General features: G+C 48.0%; 1 protein-coding gene across 3 annotated transcripts; it reads right to left on the minus strand.

Annotated features, from left to right (window-relative positions):
- Positions 1-849: 849 nt before the first annotated feature.
- On the minus strand, positions 850-17,518 carry LOC144602037 (uncharacterized). Of its 3 annotated transcripts, none has more exons than XM_078414699.1 (9): positions 17,408-17,518; positions 16,886-17,035; positions 9,378-9,564; positions 8,295-8,419; positions 7,817-7,883; positions 6,992-7,145; positions 6,129-6,274; positions 3,725-3,835; positions 850-1,200 (listed from the first exon to the last, which is right to left on the minus strand). In XM_078414699.1, exons 3-9 carry the CDS (start codon positions 9,528-9,530, stop codon positions 1,003-1,005), a joined length of 954 nt encoding a protein of 317 aa, XP_078270825.1. In that variant the 5' UTR covers positions 9,531-9,564; positions 16,886-17,035; positions 17,408-17,518; the 3' UTR covers positions 850-1,002. The 3 variants fall into 3 exon arrangements, with proteins under 3 accessions (XP_078270825.1, XP_078270826.1, XP_078270827.1); XM_078414700.1 differs by having other exon boundaries at positions 3,721-3,835; XM_078414701.1 differs by lacking the exon at positions 3,725-3,835.
- Between the last annotated feature and the right edge of the window lie 6,158 nt (positions 17,519-23,676).

The following is a 23,676-nucleotide window of genomic DNA, read 5'->3' on the forward strand; positions in this document are numbered from 1 at the left end:
TGGTCTCCGGCACTGCAATATATATATATATATAGCAGCAGTGGCTGCCTCGCCAACAGTCTATCTGCCCTTTCTTCTTTTTGTTATTTTTAGTATGTGTTAAAAGTATGTTTTAGTGTTCCTTGGTTTGTTTTATGTGGGGGTGGGGGAAGAGTTTGGATTTTTTTTTTTCAATCTCTTATGGAGATGTGACTTTTTCCGTATCGTATCTGCGTCCCCACTGCGGCCTAACATTGTGGAATTGGTGGCCTTTCCTGGAGACCGACGGGCACTCCAAGTCGCGGGAGTCTGTGGGACTTTAACATCGCGGAGCTTGCAATTCCATTGCCGGGGATCGAAGCTCCAACCGCGGGGCCTGCGGACTTTAACATCGTGAAGCCCACGGTCTCTGGTAAGAAGAGGCCGACTCGGGAGCTCCATGCAGCGGAGAGAGTTTCAACCGCCCCGACGCGGAGGTTTCGATCACCCTGATGGGGGCTTTGATCATCGGCTGCGGGAGCTTTGATTGCCCAGACTGCGGATGGTTTGACTGCCCCAACGTGGGAGAACAAAGAGGAAGAAGCTTGAACTTTATTGCCTTCCATCATAGTGAGGAATGTGGAATCCACTGTGGTGGATGTTTACCTTGACATTTATGTGGTTGTGTGTTTTGTTGCTTTTCACGATATGACTGTACGGTAACTCAAATTTCACTGAACCTAACTGGTACATGTGACAATAAACTGTCCTTGAAACCTTGAACCTTGAAAACGTGGTGGGCAAGTTGTGCCGAAGGGCCTGTTTCCACACTGTGTTACTCTATGAGACAAATAAACCAACAATAATAGTGCAAATGTGTAAATACTGCACTTTGTTTTATTTTATTACGGGTTTTACAGAGTACTGTGTGTGTATATCTGGTGCACTGCTGCAGGTGAGAAAGTCACTGTTCTTTTCGGTGCAGATGACAATAAAACACACTTGACTCTTGACTCTTGACTCTTGATCCTCTTTCCTGCTCCATCACTTTACGGATAGAGAGACGTTAACTAACCCAGGGTGATTATTCTTAAAGTACTGGATGGAGGTGATGGGGGGGTGTTTGTCTAAACCATCACAACAGGCAATAGTGGCGTCGTGATCCGGGACTGCAAAGAAGCTCAGTGACTGTCGGGTCCTGTTCAAAGCATCTTCCGTCTGCGGGATTCGCACCCGGTGTTTCTGAAGAAATGAAAGAACAAATTATGTGGGAAAGAACTGCAGATGCTGGTTTAAATCGAAGGTAGACACAAAATGCTGGAGTAACTCAGCGGGACATTCGCTGGAGAGAAGGAATTGGGTGGCATTTCGGGTCAAGACCCTTCTTCAGACTGAACAATTTAAATCACTTGTAAATTCTGACTGTTATTGTAACTAAATGTACATTACTTTGTCAAATACTGAGAACTTCAATGGTTTCTTTAGTGATCATTTTAGTGTAGTTTAAAGATACAGCAGGGAAACAGGCCCATCAGCCCACCGAGTCCACACCGACCAGCGATCCCCGTTCACCAACACTATCCTACACATACCAGCGACAATTTATATTTATACCAAACCAATATGTATGTCTTTGGAGTGTGGGAAGAAACTGAAGATCTCTGAGAAAACCCATGCAGTCACGGGGAGAACGTACAAACTCCATACAGACAGCACGCGTAGTCAGGATTGAACCCAGGTCTCCAGCGCCGTAAGGCAGCAACTCTACTGCTGCGTCACTGTGCCGCTGTAAACGTGGGTGTTATTTAGCTTAGTTTAGAGATTCAGCATGGAAACAGGCCCTTCAGCCCACCGAGTCCATGCCAACCATCGATCACCCGTCCACACTAGTTCTGTGTTATTCCATTTTCTCATCCACTCCCCACACACTAGAGGTAGTTTGACCAAAAAACCCAGACGGTCACAGTCAGTACGTGGAAACTCCATACAGACAGCACCCGCAGTCAGGATTGAACCCGGGTCTCTGGTGCTGTAAGACAGCAACACTCCCACTGCACCACTGCGTTTGTTCACATGCAGAATGATCTTCAGTGGAACAAGTGGAAGTGTGCTTGAAACCAAGACATTGAAACCATTTCAAGGAATGAGTTTGAGGCCATTAATTGCAAGATTATCAGATAAATGTTAAATAGTATAAGAAAATAACTGCAGATGCTGGTACAAATCAAAGGTATTTATTCACAAAATGCTGGAGTAACTCAGCAGGTCAGGCAGCATCTCGGGAGAGAAGGAATGGGTGACGTTTCGGGTAGAGACCCTTCTTCAGACTGATGTCAGGGGGGCGGGACAAAGGAAGGATATAGGTGGAGACAGGGAGATCTGGGAAGGAGGAGGGGAAGAGAGGGACAGAGGAACTATCTAAAGTTGGAGAAGTCGATGTTCATACCACTGAGCTGCAAGCTGCCCAGGCGAAATATGAGGTGCTGCTCCTCCAATTTCCGGTGGGCCTCACTATGGCACTGGAGGAGGCCCTGACAGAAAGGACAGACTGGGAATGCGAGGGGGAGTTGAAGTGCTCGGCAACCAGGAGATCAGTTTGGTTAATGCGGACTGAGCGCAGGTGTTGAGCGAAGCGATTGCCGAGCCTGCGCTTTGTTTCGCCGATGTAAATAAGTTGACATCTAGAGCAGCGGATGCAATAGATGAGGTTGGAGGAGGTGCAGGTGAACCTCTGTCTCACCTGGAAAGACTGGTTGGGTCCTTGGATGGAGTTGAGGGGGGAGGTAAAGGGACAGGTGTTGCATCTCATGCGGTTGCAGGGGAAAGTGCCCGGGGTTGGGGTGGTTTGGGTAGGAAGGGACGAGTGGACCAGGGAGTTACGGAGGGAACGGTCTCTGCGGAATGCAGAGAGGGGAGGGGATGGGAAGATATGGCCAGTGGTGGGGTCCCGTTGTAGGTGACGGAAATGTTGGCGGATGATTTGTTGGATCCACTGGCTGGTGGGGTGGAAGGTGAGAACGAGGGGGATCCTGTCCTTGTTGCGTGTGGGGGGAGGGGGAGCAAGAGCGGAGCTGCGGGATGTAGAAGAGACCCTAGTGAGAGCCTCATCTATAATGGAGGAGGGGAAGCCCCGTTTCCTGAAGAACGAGGACATCTCGGAAGCCCTAGTGTGAAACACCTCATCCTGGGCGCAGATGCGACATAGACGGAGGAATTGGGAGTGGGGGATAGACCTTTTGTAGGGGACCGGGTGGGAAGAAGTGTAGTCCAGACAGCTGTGCGAGTCAGTGGGTTTATAGTAGATGTCAGTCACTAGTCTGTCTCCTGTGATGGAGATGGTGAGGTCCAGAAACGGGAGGGAGATGTCGGAGATAGTCCATGTATATTTAAGGGCAGGATGGAAATTGGAAGTGAAGTGTATGAAGTCAGTGAGTTCTGCATGGGTACAAGAGGTAACACCAATGCAGTCGTCGATGTAGCGGAGGTAGAGTTCGGGGATGGGGCCGGTGTACGCCCGGAACAGGGATTGTTCGATGTAAGTGTAGATAAATGTTAAATATCTTTACAGGGGATACAGAGGAAGTTTCCCAAAATGGTATCAAACACAAAAATATTACACAGGCTGCAAATCTGAAATAGATTTTAATACATTTCTTTATGTGTAGAACATTTTTAAAAGTTTGGTCAATAATTCTAAAGCACAAAAATTGCTAATTTTTAAATATTTCCAACGACTTGTTATCAAACTGATTGGTGCCTCACTCACTGCAGAAGTCCATCTGTCAGATGTCCACCTCTGCAGAAGGTCACCTATGTTGAGAAGAACCGCATTTGGAAGGTAGGGGGCAGCGATGTACTGACCACACCTGGACATTACCTGAAACACAGGTGTTTAAAGTGGTTAAACAGCAGCAGCAGCAGCAGCAGCAGCAGCATTGATCTGCTCCAGTTCTGGTGACAGCTCCAAATACTAACTCTGCTCTTCTCTCCACACCTGCTGGAGCTCCAGTAATTTACACTTTTATCACCTTTACCTGTTCCGATTTAATTCATCATCTTCTCCCAATTTCCTCCCCATCCTCTGTCGAGATCATCCCGGCCAAACTCAACTCTGTGTGAGTCTGAACTTTCCAACCTTTCCAAAGGAGATGATTGAACCGCACTTCCATGCACCTGACAAATTGGCCCATCTCCAAGCTGAGAGTTCTGTGGCTGAATCCACTGCTCTGAATGAACGTCAATGGCCCAGTGAGATTAAGAAAGACATGGTGTTGGTTCCTTTGGAAAGCATTGAGTGGATAAATCCCCAGGGTGTGATGGGATCTGTCTCAGGTTATTGAGGGAGGCAAGAGAAGAGATTGCCGGGATATTGAGGAAGATGTTGGTATCCTCTCTAGCCATGATTGAGGTACCAGAGGACTGGAGTGAGGTCATTGTTGCTGCTTTCTTTAAGATGAGGAGATAATCATAAAACCTACAGGTCAGTGGCAAACGAGTAATTGGAGAGGAGTCTTTGGCATAGGATTCACTTACATTTGGAAGAGAATTATGGGTGGCACAGTGGCACAGCGGTGGAGTTGCTGCCTTACAACACCAGAGATCCAGATTTGATCCCGGCTACGGTTGCAGTCTGTATGAAGTTGTACGTTCTCCCTGTGACCGCGTGGGTTTTCTCCGGGTGCTCCAGTTTCCTCCCACACTCCAACGGCATACTCCAGTAGCTTAATTAGCTTTGGTAAAATTGTAAATTGTCTCTAGTGTGTGGGATCATTAGTCAGCGCAGACTCAGTGGGCCAAAGGGCCAGTTCCCACACTGTATCTCTAAAGTCCAAAAGTAAACTTAAAAGAATGGGAAATTCTGGACAGTTAGCATGGTTTTGGTCATGTCTTATTAACCTGATTAAACACTGTGAGGAGGTGACAGTCACTGGATGAGGGCAGTGCAGTGGATGTTGTCTACCTGGATTTTGGAAAGGTATTTGATGCGGTCTCTCATGGTAGGCTGATCCAGTGGAATACGATGCATGGGATCCACAGTGACTTGGTCAGTTCTGTAGGCAAAGTCCAATGTCCGCAATGGGGTAGAGGTGAATCGGACAGTACCCTAGCTCATGGAAGGACCGTTCAGAAGCCTGATAACAGTGGGGAAGAAGCTGTTCCTGAGTCTGGTGGTGCGCGCTTTCAAACTTCTGTACCTTCTGCCAGAGGGGAGCGGGGAGAAGAAGGAATGACCAGGGTAGGACATCTTTAATGATGTTGGCTGCTTTTCCAAGGCAGCGTGAGGTGTAGATGGAGTCAATAGTGGGGAGTCTGGTCTGTGTGATACAATGACAGGCCTTCACCAGGAACACTTGATGGCCACCGTGTGCTAATGGTCCAATGCCTCAATGTAGACACCAAGAAACTACCAGGCACCCACCTCTACATGAGTAGCGTAGTGTTGAGACAAATGCTTTGCAACTTGATCTGTGACACTACTGTTGGCCAGGATGGTGGTGGAAATATCAATTACTACTGGTATGTTTACATTGGTCGAGGCATTGAGTGTAAAAATCGGGACGTCATATTACAGCTGCACTTGGAGTATTGTGTGCAGTTCTGGATACCCAATTACAGGAAGGATGTGAAGGCTTTGGCGAGGGTGCAGAAGAGCTTGGCCAGAATGCTGCCTGGATTTAAGAGTGTTAGCTACAAAGAAAGGATAGACAAATTTAGATTATTTTCTCTGGAGCTTCAGAATTTGAGAGGGGAAGTGATACAAATATATATATTTATGTGAGGCATAAATAGGGTCGTATATTCAGAACCTTTCCCCCAGGGTGGAATTGTCAAAGCCTAGAGACCATAGTTTTAGGGTCAAAGGAGATGTATGGGCAAAATAGGATCAAACCCAGGTCTCTAGCATTGTGAGGCAGTGACTCTAGCAGGTCTCTGGCATTGTGGCATTGTGGCATTGTGGCATTGTGAGACAGTGACTATACCAGGTCTCTGGCATTGTGGCATTGTGACATTGTGAGGCAGCAGCTCTACCAGCTGTGCCACCGGGTCTCCCCCTTGTGAGATGAATGGTCATTGCGTTTATTTTTGAGGAGCGGATTAAAAGATGCCACATTCAACCTCGTAACTTGTTGTAAATATGGAGACAGTGGAAACTGAAGGATGAGAATCACCTCCAGTCCTGCGTTCCTGTCCTGGAACACGAAAGTGAACGTCCCGTAGTCAGAATGTTCCCCACACCGGGTCTGCTTTCCTTTCACACTTGATTTCTGTACTGCTGGGTAATACGCAGGTCTCAGGGTTGAAATATTTCCGTCACCTTTAAGAGATTATACAATAGAGATTGGTAATTTATCTGAAAAATAATATATATTGTAACAAATGTGGAAAACAGATGATAATAACCCCCCCCACCCATATCCCCCCCCCCCCCCACCCATATCCCTCCCCCCCCCCCCCCCCCACCCATATCCTTCCCTTAGGTTTTATATTTCATTCCTCCTCTTCTCTCCTTATCTGACAACTTTTTGTCCAACAATTTTTACTGAAGCCAATTAAACTATAAACCTCTTTGTCTTTCGAACTGGAGAACCTGGAGAAAACCCATGCGGTCACGGGGAGAACATAAAGCCAGCATCCGTAGTCAGGATCAAACCCGGGTCTCGGGCGCTGTGAGGCAGCAACTCTACCGCTGCACCATCGTGTTGCCCAGACACTTTGTATTCTGTTCAAGATTCCAGCACCTGCAGTTCCTTATGACTTGATAATAACTCCAGCTGTTTTATTTTTGTTGGTTATTGGTGAAGTTTCTAATTGTGTACTCATTTTGTGGTCTGACCATATTCATTCATTTCACCTCTCTACCCTTCCCTATATCTCCCCACACTGTTTGTCCTCTCTAGACCTTGCTCTGTAAATACCAGCTAACAATGGGATCATGGGTGAGTGATGTGGACACATGTGTAATGGACAACAGGCAGGTTAATCAACAATGACGCAAATCAGCAGGTTTCATGACATTGAAATGGAGACTTACTGCCGATCTTTTGATGCTTGCTGACAAAGAAATCAGTCTCAACTCCCAGACTCAGTTCAATGGCTTTCATAACCCGCATCGACAGGTCCTTAAATGTTCTGAAGAATGACTCCACACAACTTGAAAACTCAGGTAGCTCTTTGACAGGCCATGTCTAATACATACGAAAATAAAATTACTTTGAATTCTTTCTTACTTTTGTACTGAAATAGGCAAAATAACTAAACATGCTAAACATGCACTAAATTAGAAGAGGAGCTGGAGAATATTTTTGAAGTCAAAACTGATGTTTAGAGTTTAGAAACTGGGCGCTTCGGCCCACCGAGTCCACACCGACCATCGCACTAGTTCTATGTTTCCCCAAATCCTCATCCTTTCTTTACACACTGGGGGAAATTTACAGAGGGGCAATTAACCAACAAACCCGCACGTTGAGGATGTGGGAGGAAACCAGAGCACCAGGAGTAAACACAAGCGGTCACAGGGAGAACATGCAAACTCCACACAGACTCCGCACTGCCAGGGATGATGGTGGAGGCAGATTCAACAGTGGCATTTAAATGGATTTTGGATGGGCACATGGATATGCAGGAAATGGAGGGATATGGATCACATGAAGGCAGAGGAGATTAATGTAACGTGGCATAACATTCAGCACGGACATTGTGAGCCGAGGGACCTGTTCCTGTGGTGCTGTTCTATGCTCTGTGTTCTGTGTTTGTGAGTAACATTTCCCCAGTGACACAACAGGCAGACTGCCACGTTCCTGGCATGTGTTCAATGACATGGATTACAAACCGATCTGTGTGAATTCTGAGATCTTACGTCAGTGGAAGACAATGATGTCACGTTAAAGGCTTCTTTCAGGTCATTGAGTTCCGTTGGGTTTAAGCTGTGAAGAGAATATTTACACTTGTTTATTTAAAGATCCGTGCTTAAATATTACTCAGTCATTTGTCCAGACACTTCCACAGACATGTAGAACAAATTTACAGAAGCCAATTAATCTACAAACCCGCACGTCTTTGGGATGTGGGAGGAAACCAGAGCGCCCAGAAGAAACCCACAAGGTCACGGCGAGAACGTACAACTCCGTACAAACAACACCCATAGTCAGGATTGATCCCGGGTCTCTGGTGCTGTAAGGCAGCAGCTCTACCCACTGCACCACCGTGCCGTGATGTCAAATCTTAGAGTTTCCGCATTCACTAAATAATCTTCCTGTTATGTGCTTCATAATATTTCAGAATATTTCCTTTCTGCAGCATGGATGCAAGAAAGGGAAATCTCGGGGGAACCTTACCTCTCAGTCTGAAAATCTATCCAGCCGTGACATGGAATATCTGTGTCCTTGGAACGAGCATATTGCTGTTTAATGTCCTTGGGAAGTAGAAAGAACTTCCTGCAGATGTCCATTGTTTCAAACACCTGTGGAGCAATGGTCCAAGATTAAGTGTGGTGTATGACTGGCATAGGAACACTAAGGCTCATGTTCATTGTTCACAATTGTCAAAGGGTGGGACAGAAGATTATTAATAAATCTCCTCTTTCCAAATGCAACTGACCTACATTTCTACGCTCGCTACACCAAGGCCTGCTGGATCTCCTGGTCGCTAACTATTTAAACTCACCTCCCCATTCCCACGCTGACCTTTCTTTTAGATTTAGATTTAGATTTAGAGATACAGCGCGGAAACAGGCCCTTCGGCCCACCGGGTCCGCGCCGACCAGCGATCCCTGCACATTAACACTATCCTACACACACTAGGGACAATTTTTACATTTACCCAGTCGATTAACCTACAAACCTGTACGTCTTTGGAGTGTGGGAGGAAACCAAAGATCTCGGAGAAAACCCACGCAGGTCACGGGGAGAACGTACAAACTCCGTACAGACGGCGCCCGTAGTCAGGATCGTACCTGAGTCTCCGGCGCTGCATTCGCTGTAAGGCAGCAACTCTACCGCTGCGCCACCGTGCCGCACTTCTGTCCTGGGCATCCCCCATTGCCAGAGTGAGACCACACACAAACTGGAGGAACAGCACCTCATATTCAGCTTGGACACTTTACACCCCAGTAGTATGAACATTGAATTCTCCCACTTTAGGTAACTACGTAAACCTCCCCTTTCCCTTCTTCCCTCACAATAACCCCTCTCCCCCCACACCCCCCCCCCCCCCACCATGTGCCCCATCTGGACATGCATCTATTTCTCTCCTCCCCTTTTCTTCCTTCCTCCAGCTTCACAAAGAGATGTGAAAGAGCAGATTGATCGTATCAGATGATGATAGATTGTCTTTTGAGACCAGAGTGTCCACACTTTGCCACCATCCTCCTTACACAGTAGTACGGCACAATATAATGGGATATTAAAGTGCGTGCTTACTTGCTCATCTTTGATGCCGGTGTTTTTGAGGTACACAAATCCAAGTTCACTGAATGCCCGTCCGATCTCTGTGGATAATCGTTTCATTTCATGGGCTGAAGGTTCAGCTTCACCCAAGGCAAATGAGCCAAAGTCAACCACAGCCACACTCATCTTCTTCCAACGATTCTGGCCTCGTAAGGACGTCCTGTAAATCAGGGCCGCGTGAATTATTCAACCTGATTCCACCTGGCACCAACATGGTTAAAGACCATGCCACATGCAAATTGGAGGAACAGCTCCTCTTATTTATCTCGGGCAGCTTACAATCCAGTGGGATGAAAATTGATTTCTCTAATTTCAAGTAACCCTTGAAGTCCCTCCCTCTCTGTCCCTCCCCCACACTAGTCGTTCTGCTAGCTTCACTTCGTATCCCTTTCATTATCAAGACAGGAGAAAGACAGGAGGATGGAGGAACTTGGGGCAGTCACTGGAAGTGTCTTGAGAGCAGTCAGTGTTACGGCCAGAGGTGCTGAAGGTACTGTCGTGTATGAAGGTAGACAAATCTCCAGGGCCTGATCAGATAAATCCGAGGACATTGTGGGGAACTAGGGAGGAAATTGCGGGAGCCCTGGTTGAAATTTACAAGATGTCTTTAAATACAGGAGAGGTGCCGGAAGACTGGTGGGTGGCAAGTGTTGTGCCTCTATTCAAGAAGGGCTGCAGGGAAAATGCTGGGAACTATGGGCTCCATCTATGGTAGATGGAAAGTTACAGGAGAGTATTCTGAGGGATAGAATATACAGGCATTTAGACTGACAAGGGCTGATTAGGGATAGTCAGCATGGGTTTGTAGGTGGGCTGAGGAATGGTTGATGGAATTTAATACAGAGAAATGTGAGGTGTTGCATTTTGAGAAGTCTAACATGGGCAGGACCTACACAGTAAGGTTCTGGGGTGTGTTGTAGAGCAGAGGGATCTGGGAGTGCTGATGCATGTTTCCTTGAAGGTGGAGACGCAGGTAGATTGGGTGGTTAAAAAGGCTTTTGGCACATTGGCTATCAGTCAGAGTATTGAGTAAAAAAGTTGGAAGGTCAAGTTGCAATTGTACACACATTGGGGAGGCCGCATTTAGAGTATTGTGTTCAATTCTGGGCACGACCTTATCGGAAAGATGTTGTCAAGGTGGAAAGGGTGCAGAGAAGATTTATGAAGATGTTGCCAGGATGAGAGTGGCTGAGTTATAGGGAGAGGTTACAAGAGTGGCTGAGCTATAGGGAGAGGTTGAGTCGGCTGGGACTTTGTTCCTTGGAGCACAGGAGGATGAGAGGTGATCTAATAGAGGTGGAAAAATCATGAATAGATCGGGTGGATGCACAGAGTCTCTTGCCCAGAGTAGGTGAATCGAGGACCAGAGGACATAGGTTTAAGGTGAAGGGGAAAAGATTTAATAGGAACTGAGGGGTAACATTTTCATACAAAGAGTGGTGGGTGTATGGAACGAGCTGCCAGAGGAGGTTCTTGGACCATGATCCCACTGACGAACACCAGACCTTAATCATCAACACCATCACGGACCTCACCATTTCCGGTGCTCTACCCTCTAATGCGTCCAAACTTATCGTTCCCCAGCCCCGCACGGCCCGATTTTACCTTCCACCTAAAATCCATAAACAGAACTGTCCCGGCAGACCCATTGTTTCTGCCTGCTCATGTCCCATCGAACTTATTTCCACCTACCTCGACTCCATCCTATCCCTCCTGGTCAAATCCCTCCCCACCTACGTCCAAGACACCTCACACGCTCTCCTTCTCCTCGATAAATTCCAGTTCCCAGGCCCCCACTCCCTCATCTTCACCATGGATGTCCAGTCACTCTACACTTCCATCCCCCACAAGGATGGTCTCGAAGCCCTCCGTTTCTTCCTCGACCGTAGAACCAGCCAATCCCCATCGACCAACACTCTCCTCCGCCTAGCAGAGCTGGTTCTTACCCTCAACAACTTCTCCTTTGACTCCTCCCACTTCCTCCAAACCAGAGGCGTAGCTATGGGCACTCGCATGGGCCCTAACTATGGCTGCCTCTTTGTCGGGTACGTCGAACAATCCCTGTTCCAGACGTACACTGGCCCCATCCCTGAACTCTACCTCCGCTACATCGACGACTGCATTGGTGCTACCTCTTGCACCCATGCAGAACTCACTGACTTCATACACTTCACTTCCAATTTCCATCCTGCTCTTAAATATACTTGGACTATCTCCGACATCTCCCTCCTGTTTCTGGACCTCACCATCTCCATCACAGGAGACAGACTAGTGACTGACATCTACTATAAACCCACTGACTCGCACAGCTATCTGGACTACACTTCTTCCCACCTGCAAAAGGTCTATCCCCTACTCCCAATTCCTCCGTCTACGCCACATCTGCGCCCAGAATGAGGTGTTTCACGCTAGGGCTTCAGAGATTTCCTCATTCTTCAGGAAACGGGGCTTCCCCTCTTCCATTATAGATGAGACTCTCACTAGGGTCTCTTCTACATCCCGCAGCTCCGCTCTTGCTCCCCCTCCCCCCATTCGTAACAAGGACAGAATCCCCCTCGTTCTCACCTTCCACCCCATCAGCCAGCGTATCCAACAAATCATCCTCCAACATTTCCGTCACCTACAATGGGACCCCACTACTGGCCACATCTTCCCATCCCCTCCCCTTTCTGCGTTCCGCAGAGACCGTTCCCTCCATAACTCCCTGGACCACTCGTCCCTTCCTACCCAAACCACCCCATCCCTGGGCACTTTCCCCTGCAACCGCACGAGATGCAACACCTGTCCCTTTACCTCCCCCCTAAACTCCATCCAAGGACCCAAACATCAACTCCATCCATGGACCCACTTTCCAGGTGAGACAGAGGTTCACCTGCACCTCCTCCAACCTCATCTATTGTATCCGCTGCTCTAGATGTCAACTTCTTTACATCGGTGAAACCAAACGCAGACTCGGCGATCGCTTCGCTGAACACCTTCGCTCAGTCCGCCTTAACCAACCTGATCTCCCGGTGGCTGAGCACTTCAACCCTCCCTCCCATTCCCAGTCTGACCTTTCTGTCATGGGCCTCCTCCAGTGCCACAGTGAGGCCCACCGGAAATTGGAGGAACAGCACCTCCTATTTCGCTTGGGCAGCTTGCAGCCCAGCGGTATGAACATTGACTTCTCCAACTTTAGATAGTTCCTCTGTCCCTCTCTTCCCCTCCCCCTTCCCAGTTCTCCCTCTTTCTTCCTGTCTCCACCTATATCCTTCCTTTGTCCCGCCCCCCTGACATCGGTCTGAGGAAGGGTCTCGACCCGAAACGTCAACCATTCCTTCTCTCGTGAGATGCTGCCTGACCTGCTGAGTTACTCCAGCATTTTGTGAATAAATACCTTCGATTTGTACCAGCATTTGCAGTTATTTTCCTACACTGCCAGAGGAGGTATTTGAGGCAGGGACTATCCCAACATTTAAGAAGTAGTTAGACAAGTATAGGATAGGACAGGTTTAGAGGGATATGGACCAAACACGGGCAGGTGAGACTAGTATAGCTGGACATGTTGGCCGGTGTGGGCAAGTTGGGACAAAGGGCCTGGATCCACACTGTATCACTCTAAACAAAATGATGGGCTTTCATTCTGATTGCATAATGATATGGGTTATAGAAGAAATAGTGTGGAAAAGAAGACGTGAGTGCAAGACATGGCCATGCACCTGGCACTACACACATCCCTGGAACACCTGGATAAGAGAGATACCTACTTTGACTCCTTTTCATAGACTGCAGCTCTGCCTTGATCACCATTAGACCATCCAAGTTCATCACCAAACCCACGGGACTTGGTGCCAGCACTCATCTCTGCAACTGGATCCTCGACTTCCTGACCAACAGACTCCAATCAGTGAGGATAACGGACAAATCATCCTCTACGATAATCCTCAACACTGGCGTTCCACAAGGATGCGTTCTCAGCCCCCTTCATTACTCCTTGTACACTCACGGCTGTGCAGCCAAGTACAAACCTCATTGAAAACTACAAATTCCTAGGAGTCAATATCACCAACAACTTCTCCTGGACCACCCATATTAATGCAATGACCAAGAAAGCACAACAACGCCTCTACATCCTGAGAAACATAGAAACATAGAAAGTAGGTGCAGGAGGAGGCCATTCGACCCTTCGAGCCAGCACCGCCATTCATTGTGATCGTGGCTGATCGTCCCCATATGATGGTGCCTGCCTTCTCCCCATATCCCTCGATTCCACTAGCCCCTAAGGCTTGATAGGTTTGGCATGTCCCCTACAACTCTCACCAACTACTACAGATGCACCATAGAAAGCATTTCATCGGGATGCATCACAGCTTGGTTTGGGAACAGCTCCATCCAAGACTGTAAGAAACTGCAGTGAATTGTGGATGCAACCCAGGTCATCACACAAACCAACCTCCCTTTCATTCCATCAGCGAGACCAAACATAGACTGGGCGATCATTTCGCTGAATACCTTCACTCAGTCTGCCTGAACCTGCCTGATCACCCGGTTGCTAAACACTTTAATTCTCCTTCCCATTCCCGCACTGACCTTTATGTCCTCCATTGTCCTAGTGAGGCTAAACGCAAATTGGAGGGCCAGTATCTCATTTTTGGATTGGACAGCTCACAGGCCAGTGGTATGGATATTGAAGGGAGACACAAAATGGTGGAGTAACTCAGTGGGACAGGCTCTGGAGAGAAGGAATGGGTGACGTTTCGGGTCGAGACCCTTCTTCAGACCGATGTCAGGGGAGTGGGCGGGACAAAGATAGAAAGGAGAACTGGGAAGGGGGAGGAGATGGAGAGAGAGGGAAAGCAAGGGAGACTTGAAGCAAGAGAAGTCAATGTTCATACCGCTGGGGTGTAAGCTATCCAAGCGAAATATGAGGTGCTGTTCCTCCAATTTGCGCTGGGCCTCACTCTGACAATGGAGGAGGCCCAGGACAGAAAGATCAGATTGGGAATGGGAAAGGGAGTTAAAGTGCTGAGCAACCGGGAGATGAGGTTGGTTAAGGCGGACTCAGTGGAGGTGTTCAGCGAAACGATCACCGAGCCTGCGCTTGGTCTCGCCGATGTACTGAAGTTGACACCTGGAACAGCGGATACAATAGATGAGGTTGGAGGAGGTGCAAGTGAACCTGTGCCTCACCTGAAAAGTCTGACAGGGTCCTTGGATGGAGTCGAGGGGGGAGGTAAAGGGACAGGTGTTGCATCTCCTGCGGTTGCAGGGGAAAGTACCTGGGGATGGGGTGGTTTGTATGGGAAGGGACGAGTTGACCAGGGAGTTACAGAGGGAACGGTCTCTACGGAAAGCAGAAAGGGGAGGGGATGGGAAGATGTGGCCAGTAGTGGGGTCCCGTTGGAAATGGTGAAAGTGTTGGAGGATTATATGCTGTATGTGACGGCTGATGGGGTGGAAGGTGAGGACAAGGGGGACTCTGTCTTTGTTGCGAATGGGGGGAGGGGGAGCAAGAGCGGAGCTGCGGGATATCAAGGAGGCTCTAGTGAGAGCCTCATCTATAATGGAAGAGGGGAACCCCCGTTTCCTAAAGAATGAGGGCATCTCTGATGATCTAATATGGAAAACCCCAACCTGGGCGCAGATGCAGCGTAGATGGAGGAATTGGGAGTGGGGGATAGAGCCATTACAGAAAGCAGGGTGGGAGGAAGTGTAGTCTAGATAGCTATGGGAGTCAGCAGGTTTGTTGTAAATGTCGGTCAATAGTCTGTCTCCTGTGATGGAGAAGGTGAGGAACAGCATGTGAGGTGTCTTGGACATAGGTGGGGAGGGATTGGACCAGGGGGGGATAGGATGGAGTTGAGGTAGGTGGAAATTAATTTGGTGGGACATGAACACGCAGAAACAATGGGTCTGCCAGGACAGTTCTTTTTGTGGATTTTGGGGAGAAGATAAAATCTTGCAGGGCTGGGGAATGATAAGTTTAGTTTAGTTTAGTTTAGAGATACAGTGCGGAAACAGGCCCTTTCGGCCCACCGGGTCCGTGCCGCCCAGCGATCCCCGCACACTAACACTATCCTACACCCACTAAGGACAATTTTTACATTTACCAAGCCAATTAACCTACATACCTGTACGTCTTTGGAGTGTGGAAGGAAACCGAAGATCTTGCAGAAAACCCCCGCAAGTCACGGGGAGAACGTACAAACTCAGTACAGACAGCGCCTGTAGTCGGGATCTAACCCGGGTCTCCGGCGCTGCATTTGGTGTAGGGCAGCAACTCTACCGCTTCGCCACCGTGCAGCCCTTATATAAGGTTGGAGGCTTTAGAGGGCAGAGAGCCGGAAGTAATGAAATCACAAAAGGTGTGTGATATTAAGGTCTGGTGCTCGTCTGTGGGGTCATGGTCCAAGGATAAGTAGGAGGAGGTGTCTGAGAGTTGTCGCCTGGCCCTCAGCCAGGGGTCAGCACGCCAGACTATCGCGGCACCTCATCTCTGCAACTGGATCCTCGACTTCCTGACCAACAGACCCCAAGTCGGGGTTGCTGCAGAGTGAGTGGAGGGTTATACGTTCAGAGGGGGTGAGGTTAAAGTAAGGTGAGTGGGTCATCGCTGGGAGGTGAGGACTCCTTCCCATAGAAAAAGGCACGAGGCAGTGGCGACGGAAGAAGAGCTCTAAGTCGTGGCAGACCCAGATCTCGTTGAGGTGGGGTCGGAGGGGAACAAAGGTGAGGTCTCTGCTGAGGACTGACTGTTCCGTATCAGAAATTGATGCGTTAACTTCAGGTAACCCTGGCATTCCCTCTCTCTCTATCCCTCCCCCACCCAAGTCGCACTAGCTTCTCGTTTCTACCCAACAAACAGTTTACAACGGCCTGTTTCCTTTATCGTCGTTACTTTTTTGCAGATCTTTCATTCATTGTTCTTTATCCCTCCACATCATCGTCTATATCTCTTGTTTCCCTTATCCGTAAGCAGTCTGGAGAAGGGTCTTGTCCCGAAATGATCATCAATCTGCATATTGATTGGATTCATTCCTGTTTCTGTTCTGTATGATTTGATGAGATTTTACCTCTCTGGATTCGTACCTTTGTTTATTTTCTCTGTCACATTCAAACACTGTTCCACCAAGCCTTTTATTGTTGTAGAAGATAGAAACTATAACTCAGCAGGACAGGCAGCCTCTCTGGAGGAAAGGAATGGGTGACGTTTCGGGTCGAGACCCTTCTTCAGACTAAGCAAGTGCATGGTTAGCTGTGGTCAAGGTGAAAACGAGTTATAGCCCTTGTTGTATAAGTTATACGAGTTTTCACCCAGCTCACAGCTCACAATGGACTGCTTCCTTCATCATCATTACTTTTTTTGCAAACTTTTGTTTTAAACCAGCATCTGGAGTTCCTTCCTACACTGTCCTTCCTCGCTCCCTGCCTTTCTCCTGCCTATTCTGTCCACTAAACGATCTCCCATCACCATCCGTACCAACTTCCACCTCACCACCAACCTGAAGTTCACTTGCAGCAATGAATCACCGTGTTTGCTGCTCCAAGCTGCTGTGCCTGTTCCCCGACCTTCAATCCAGTGGCTCAGATCTGCCCACGGACTGGCTTTGTAAAGCCCCTGCTCCAGGACTGGCTGCAATTCACTTGCTACTCTGTTGACAAACCAGAAAGTTCACATTCTTTTGGTTGTACAACAATATATTCCAACGCCTCCTATAATTTAGTGAAACTGAATCTTCACCAGTATCTTATTCTTTAGTGCAGTTTATTCTGTACGAAACAGGTAGGATTACACAATTATTGTCCAACAAAGTCAAGGCAGACACTGAAGCCTTAGATTCTTAAAGTTCACTTCCTGAATTACAAATCATGCTTCGGCAAGTTTAGTTCACGTTTTAACTCTTTTGGGTTTGAAAATTTACAGATATTCTCATCATTGTTTTACATTTCTGGTTTTATCTCATATTCGAATGCTTGCTTCCTTATTAATCTTTATTCAGGCGTTCTCTGCTGTTTGATCCCACCTTCAAAGGCATCTACATGAGTCGCTGCCTCAAAAAGGCAGCCAGCATCGTCAGAGAACCACACCACCCTGGCCAAGCTCTCATTTCACCCCTGCCTTCAGGGTGGAGGTACAGGAGCCTGAAAACTGTAACGTCCAGGTTCAGGAACAGCTTCTTCCCACCAACTGTGATGATATGTGTTTACCATCCGAGAGCACTGAACTTAACACAAGACTGTTTTTTTTATTCATATCTAATCAACCTCCTTTGCCAACCACAAATGGTTCATCTTTCCCATTGAGTCATTTCCAGCTGGGATCAATTCCAGCTTAAATATTTGTCCCTCTTCCTTGAATGACCTTTGCTTTAACCTACTTTCCCACTCCACTCCTGACAACTCAGTTCGGTTCAGTTTAGGTTAGTTTATTATCATATGTACCGAGGGCACAGTAAAAAGCTTTTATCAAGTCATCGGAAAGAAAATGCATAATTATAATCCAGCCATTTACATTGTGCAGATACATAATAATGGAATAATGTTTGGTGCAAGGATAGTCCAAGGGTCACCAAAGAGGTACAGTGCCCTCCATAATGTTTGGGACAAAGACCCATTAGACTCATCACCATCTGTAATTCATCCAACAACGGTGGTGTCGTTGGCAAACTTGAGGATGGAGTTGGCACTGTGTCTGGCTACACAGTCAAGACTATAGAGTGAGTAGAGCAGGGGAAATGTGTAAGAAACAACTGCAGATGGTGGTTTAAACCGAAGATAGACACAAAAAGCTGGAGTAACTCAGCGGGACAGGCAGCATCTCTGGAGAGAAGGAAAGGGTGACGTTTCGGGTCGAGACCCTTCCTCATATTGGTGAGTAGAGCCACTGGGCGGCACGGTGGCGCAGCGGTAGAGTTGCTGCTTTACAGCAAATGCAGCGCCGGAGACTCAGGTTCGATCCCGACTACGGGTGCGGTCTGTACGGAGTTTTTACGTTCTCCCCGTGACCTGCGTGGGTTTTCTCCGAGATCTTCGGTTTCTTCCCACACTCCAAAGACGTACAGGTATGTAGGTTAATTGACTGGGTAAATGTAAAAATTGTCCCTAGTGTGTGTAGGATAGTGTTAATGTGCGGGGATCACTGGGCGGTGCGGACTCGGTGGGCTGAAAAGGCCTGTTTCCGCACTGTATCTCTAAATCTAAAAATCTAGAGCAAGGGGCTGAGCACGCAGCCTTGAGGTGCTCCCGTAGTGATTGTTAATGAGGAAGAAGTATGTCTGCCAATTCGAACAGACTGTGGTCTGTGAATGACGAAGTCGAGGATCCAGTTGCAGGTGACAGACAGAAGCAGGTGAATTTATTATGGGGAACAAGGAAATGGCAGATGAGTTGAACAGATACTTTGGATCTGTCTTCACAAAGGAAGACACCAACAATCTCCCAGATGTACTATTGGACAGAGGTCCGAGGGTGATGGAGGAACTGAAGGAAATTCACATTAGGCAGGAAATGGTTTTGGGTAGACTGATGGGACTGAAGGCTGATAAATCCCCAGGGCCTGATGGTCTGCATCCCAGGGTACTTAAGGAAGTGGCTCTAGAAATCATGGACGCATTGGTGATCATTTTCCAATGTTCTATAGATTCAGGATCAGTTCCTGTGGATTGGAGGGTAGCTAATGTTATCCCATTTTTTAAGAAAAGAGGGACAGAGAAAACGGGAAATTATAGACCAGTTAGCCTGATATCGGTGGTGGGGAAGATGCTGGAGTCAATTATAAAAGAAAAAATTGCGGATCATTTGGATAGTAGTAACAGGATCGTTCGGAATCAGTATGGATTTACGAAGGGGAAATCGTGCTTGACTAATCTTCTGGAAGTTTTTGAGGATGTAACTAGGAAATGGACAAAGGAAGAGCCAGTGGATGTAGTGTACCTGGACTTTCAGAAAGCCTTCAACAAGGTCCCCCATAGGAGATTAGTAGGCAAAATTAGAGCACATGGTATTGTGGGTAGGGGGCTGACATGGATAGAATATTGGTTGGCAGACAGGAAACAAAGAGTAGGGATTAATGCGTCCCTTTTAGAATGGGAGGCAGTGACTAGTGGGGTACCGCAAGGCTCGGTGCTGGGACCGCAGCTATTTACAATATAAATTAATGACTTGGATGAAGGGATTAAAAGTAACATTAGCAAATTTACGGATGACACAAAGTTGGGTGGTAGTGTGAACTGTGAGGAAGATGCTATGAGGTTGCAGGGTGACTTGGACAAGTTGTGTGAGTGGGCGGATACATGGCAGATGCAGTTTAATGTTGATAAATGTGAGGTTATCCACTTTTTTGGAAAGAACAGGAAGGCAGATTATTATCTGAATGGTGTCAGGTTAGGAAAAGGGGAAGTCCAAAGAGATCTGGGTGTCCTAGTGCATCAGTCACTTAAAGTTAGCATCCAGGTACAGCAGGCAGTGAAGAAAACTAATGGCATGTTATCATATCATATCATATATCTACAGCCGGAAACAGGCCTTTTCGGCCCTCCAAGTCCGTGCCGCCCAGTGATCCCCGTACATTAACACTATCCTACACCCACTAGGGACAATTTTTACATTTACCCAGCCAATTAACCTACATACCTGTACGTCTTTGGAGTGTGGGAGGAAACCGAAGATCTCGGAGAAAACCCACGCAGGTCACGGGGAGAACGTACAAACTCCTTACAGTGCAGCACCCGTAGTCAGGATCGAACCTGTGTCTCCGGCGCTGCATTCGCTGTAAAGCAGCAACTCTACCGCTGCGCTACCGTGCCGCCTTCATGACAAGAGGAGTTGAGTATAGGAGCAAAGAGGTCCTTCTGCAGTTATACAGGGCTCTAGTGAGACCGCACCTGGAGTACTGTGTGCAGTTTTGGTCTCCAAATTTGAGGAAGGATATTCTTAATATTGAGGGCGTGCAGCGTAGGTTCACTAGGTTAATTCCCGGAATGGCGGGACTGTCATATGTTGAAAGACTGGAGCGACTAGGCTTGTATACGCTGGAATTTAGAAGGATGAGAGGGGATCTTATTGAAACATATAAGATTGTTAAAGGATTGGTCACGCTCGAGGCAGGAAACATGTTCCCAATGTTGGGGGAGTCCAGAACCAGGGGCCACAGTTTAAGAATAAGGGGTAGGCCATTTAGAACGGAGATGAGGAAAAACTTTTTCACGCAGAGTTGTAAATCTGTGGAATTCTCTGCCTCAGAAGGCAGTGGAAGCCAATTCTCTAAATACTTTCAAGAGAGAGCTAGATAGAGCTCTTAAAGATAGCGGAGTCAGGGGGTATGGGGAGAAGGCAGGAACGGGGTACTGATTGTGAATGATCAGCTATGATCACATTGAATGGTTTGAATGGCCGAATGGCCTACTCCTGCACCTATTGTCCATTGTCTATTGTCTATTGTCTAACTAACAGACACGTCATGAAGATTTCTTTGTTGTTGTTATTTGAGCCAAGAACCACTCCTTCGTCAAACGGTAAGCTTAAGGACGTTATAAGGAAGGACTAAAGCTGCCTGCTACACTTCTATTGACTCCATCTATACCTCACGCTGCTCGGCAAGGCCAGCAACATAATCAAGGACCAGTCACTCCCTCTTCTCCCCTCTCCCATCAAGCAAAGGTATGGAAGTGTGAAAACATACTTCACCAGATTCAGAGGACAGTTTCTTCCCAGCTGTTATCAGGCAGCTGAATCATCCTACCACTTGTTGAACTACAATCTACCTCTGATGACTGTCGCACTATCCTTGATCGGACATTGCTGGCTTTACCTTACACAAAGCGTTATTGCCTCATCATGTATCCACACACTGTAAATGGATCGATAGTAATCATATATATAAGAAAATAACTGCAGATGCTGGTACAAATCGATTTATTCACAAAATGCTGGAGTAACTCAGCAGGTCAGGCAGCATCTCGGGAGAGAAGGAATCTCAGACTGAAGAAGGGTCTCGACCCGAAACGTCACCCATTCCTTCTCTCCCGAGATGCTGCCTGACCTGCTGAGTTACTCCAGCATTTTGTGAATAAATCGATAGTAATCATGTTTTGTCTTTCTGCTGACTGATTCGTATGCAACAAAAGCTTTTCACTGTACAGTACAATAAACTAAGTTAAACTAAACTTAACTAAACCAAACTCCATAAACAGTTTGTGGAAAGGTTCTTGCCGACCAGCACCTTTGACCACAAGTCCATCGGGCAGTGGTCAGCACGGACGTCCTGCAGGCACTGCAGGGAATGACTCCATGGATCCTGTGGCGTGGTTCCCAGAGCAGACTGCCCAGCTTGTCTGGCAAAATTCCTCATCGCCAGAACTCAGCAACAAGCACCAAGACCTGGCTTGGCTGGCGATGAGGGGAGCCCTCTCAGTCAGATCCTTCCTGCACCGCCGGAACCTCATTACCAGCGCATGCTGCCCTCGGGACGGCTGCTACAGAGAGGAGACGGTGGCCCACCTCTTCACAGAGTGTGGATTTGCAAAGAGAGTCTGGAGAGGTTTGCAAGGGTCCCTGTCACAGTTTAGTCCAAGCAGCTCCATCACAGAGGACTCTGTGATCTACGGACTGTTCCCAGGGACACATTCAGAGATGGACATCGAGTGCTGCTGGAAGGTCTTCAAAACGCTCTTTGATCTGCCCAAGTTTTGTTGACCTCCCAGTGGGGTGAGCTGTCCGTCGGGGAATGTTGCCGACTGGCGCGTTCCAGACTGCAGGAGTACGTGCTGAGGGACGCACTGAAGCTCGGAGCAGCCAACGCCAAGGCTCTGTGGGGGAGGACCACAGCCCAGGGGCCTTCCGCTGCTGGACATTTGGGGGCAGAGTGTGGTGGAGACACCCCTCAAACAAGGGAAGGGGTATCACCCCAGGGGGGGGACATGGGTGGCAAGTGTGGGGGTGAAATTGTATTGTTTGTGTAAACAGTATTGAATGGACATTTAGCCTCCGAGAATGTCGGAATAGTTTTTGCACAGTTCCTGTCTTATATGTATTTTTTACTTGAATAAATTTCATTTTGATTTTAAAAAAACATCAATTAGCACGAGACAGGGGAACTGATTTGCCTGCAGTTGGATTGAGGGTAGATATCACCCACGTTTAGTTTAGACGTTTATCATGTATTTACCTGCTATTGAGAGAAGGTTGCCATCTTAGTTACAGGAGATGAAGGGTCAAGTTGTTGTTCACCCTGACACCATTTCATAAGTCATAGGGAGCAGAATTAGGCCATTCAGCCCATCGAGTCTACTCCTCCATGGCTGGTCTATCTTTCCTTCTCAACCCCATTCTCTTGTGTTTGCCCCATAAACCCTGATACCCATACTAATCAAACATCAGTCAATCTCCGCCCAATGACTTGGCCTCCACAGCAATGAATTCCACAGATTCACCACCCTCTGACTAAAGAAGTTCCCCCTCACCTTCTTTGTAAAGGTAGGTCCTTTATTTAGAGCTACACATCATGGAAACATGCCATTTGGCCCACCTTGTCCATGCCAACCAAGTTGCCATTCTGGGCCAGTCCCATTTGCCTGCATTTGCCCCAAATCCCTCTAAAACTTTCCTGAGATCTGTCCAATTTCCTGATATGTTGTGGCCACAACACGAACCGCTCAGATCCTTTGAAGAAATTGCCAAAGTGGCGATCAAGTTCAACACTGGGCATTGACTGGGTCAGTGCCACCCACACCACTGGACATTGACTGGGTCAGTGCCACCCACACCACTGGGCATTGACTGGGTCAGTGCCACCCACACCACTGGGCATTGACTGGGTCAGTGCCACCCACACCACTGGGCATTGACTGGGTCAGTGCCACCCACACCACTGGGCATTGACTGGGTCAGTGCCACCCACACCACTGGGCATTGACTGGGTCAGTGCCACCCACACCACTGGGCCTTGACTGGGTCAGTGCCACCCACACCACTGGGCATTGACTGGGTCAGTGCCACCCACACCACTGGGCATTGACTGGGTCAGTGCCACCCACACCACTGGGCATTGACTGGGTCAGTGCCACCCACACCACTGGGCATTGACTCGGTCAGTGCCACCCACACCACTGGGCATTGACTGGGTCAGTGCCACCCACACCACTGGGCATTGACTCGGTCAGTGCCACCCACACCACTGGGCATTGACTGGGTCAGTGCCACCCACACCACTGGGCATTGACTGGGTCAGTGCCACCCACACCACTGGGCATTGACTGGGTCAGTGCCACCCACACCACTGGGCATTGACTCGGTC

The sequence above is a fragment of the Rhinoraja longicauda genome, chromosome 18 (assembly GCF_053455715.1).
Source record: "Rhinoraja longicauda isolate Sanriku21f chromosome 18, sRhiLon1.1, whole genome shotgun sequence".
NCBI lineage: Eukaryota > Metazoa > Chordata > Chondrichthyes > Rajiformes > Arhynchobatidae > Rhinoraja > Rhinoraja longicauda.

Excerpts from the sequence above, each read along its gene's own strand:
- LOC144602037 (XM_078414699.1), bottom strand. The coding sequence starts at position 9,530 with ATGAGTGTGGCTGTGGTTGACTTTGGCTCATTTGCCTTGGGTGAAGCT. Across the intron at positions 7,884-8,294 it reads ATAGATTTTCAGACTGAGAG|CTTAAACCCAACGGAACTCA; the intron begins GTAAGGTTCCCC and ends TTCTCTTCACAG. Across the intron at positions 7,146-7,816 it reads CATCATTGTCTTCCACTGAC|ACATGGCCTGTCAAAGAGCT; the intron begins GTAAGATCTCAG and ends CGTATGTATTAG.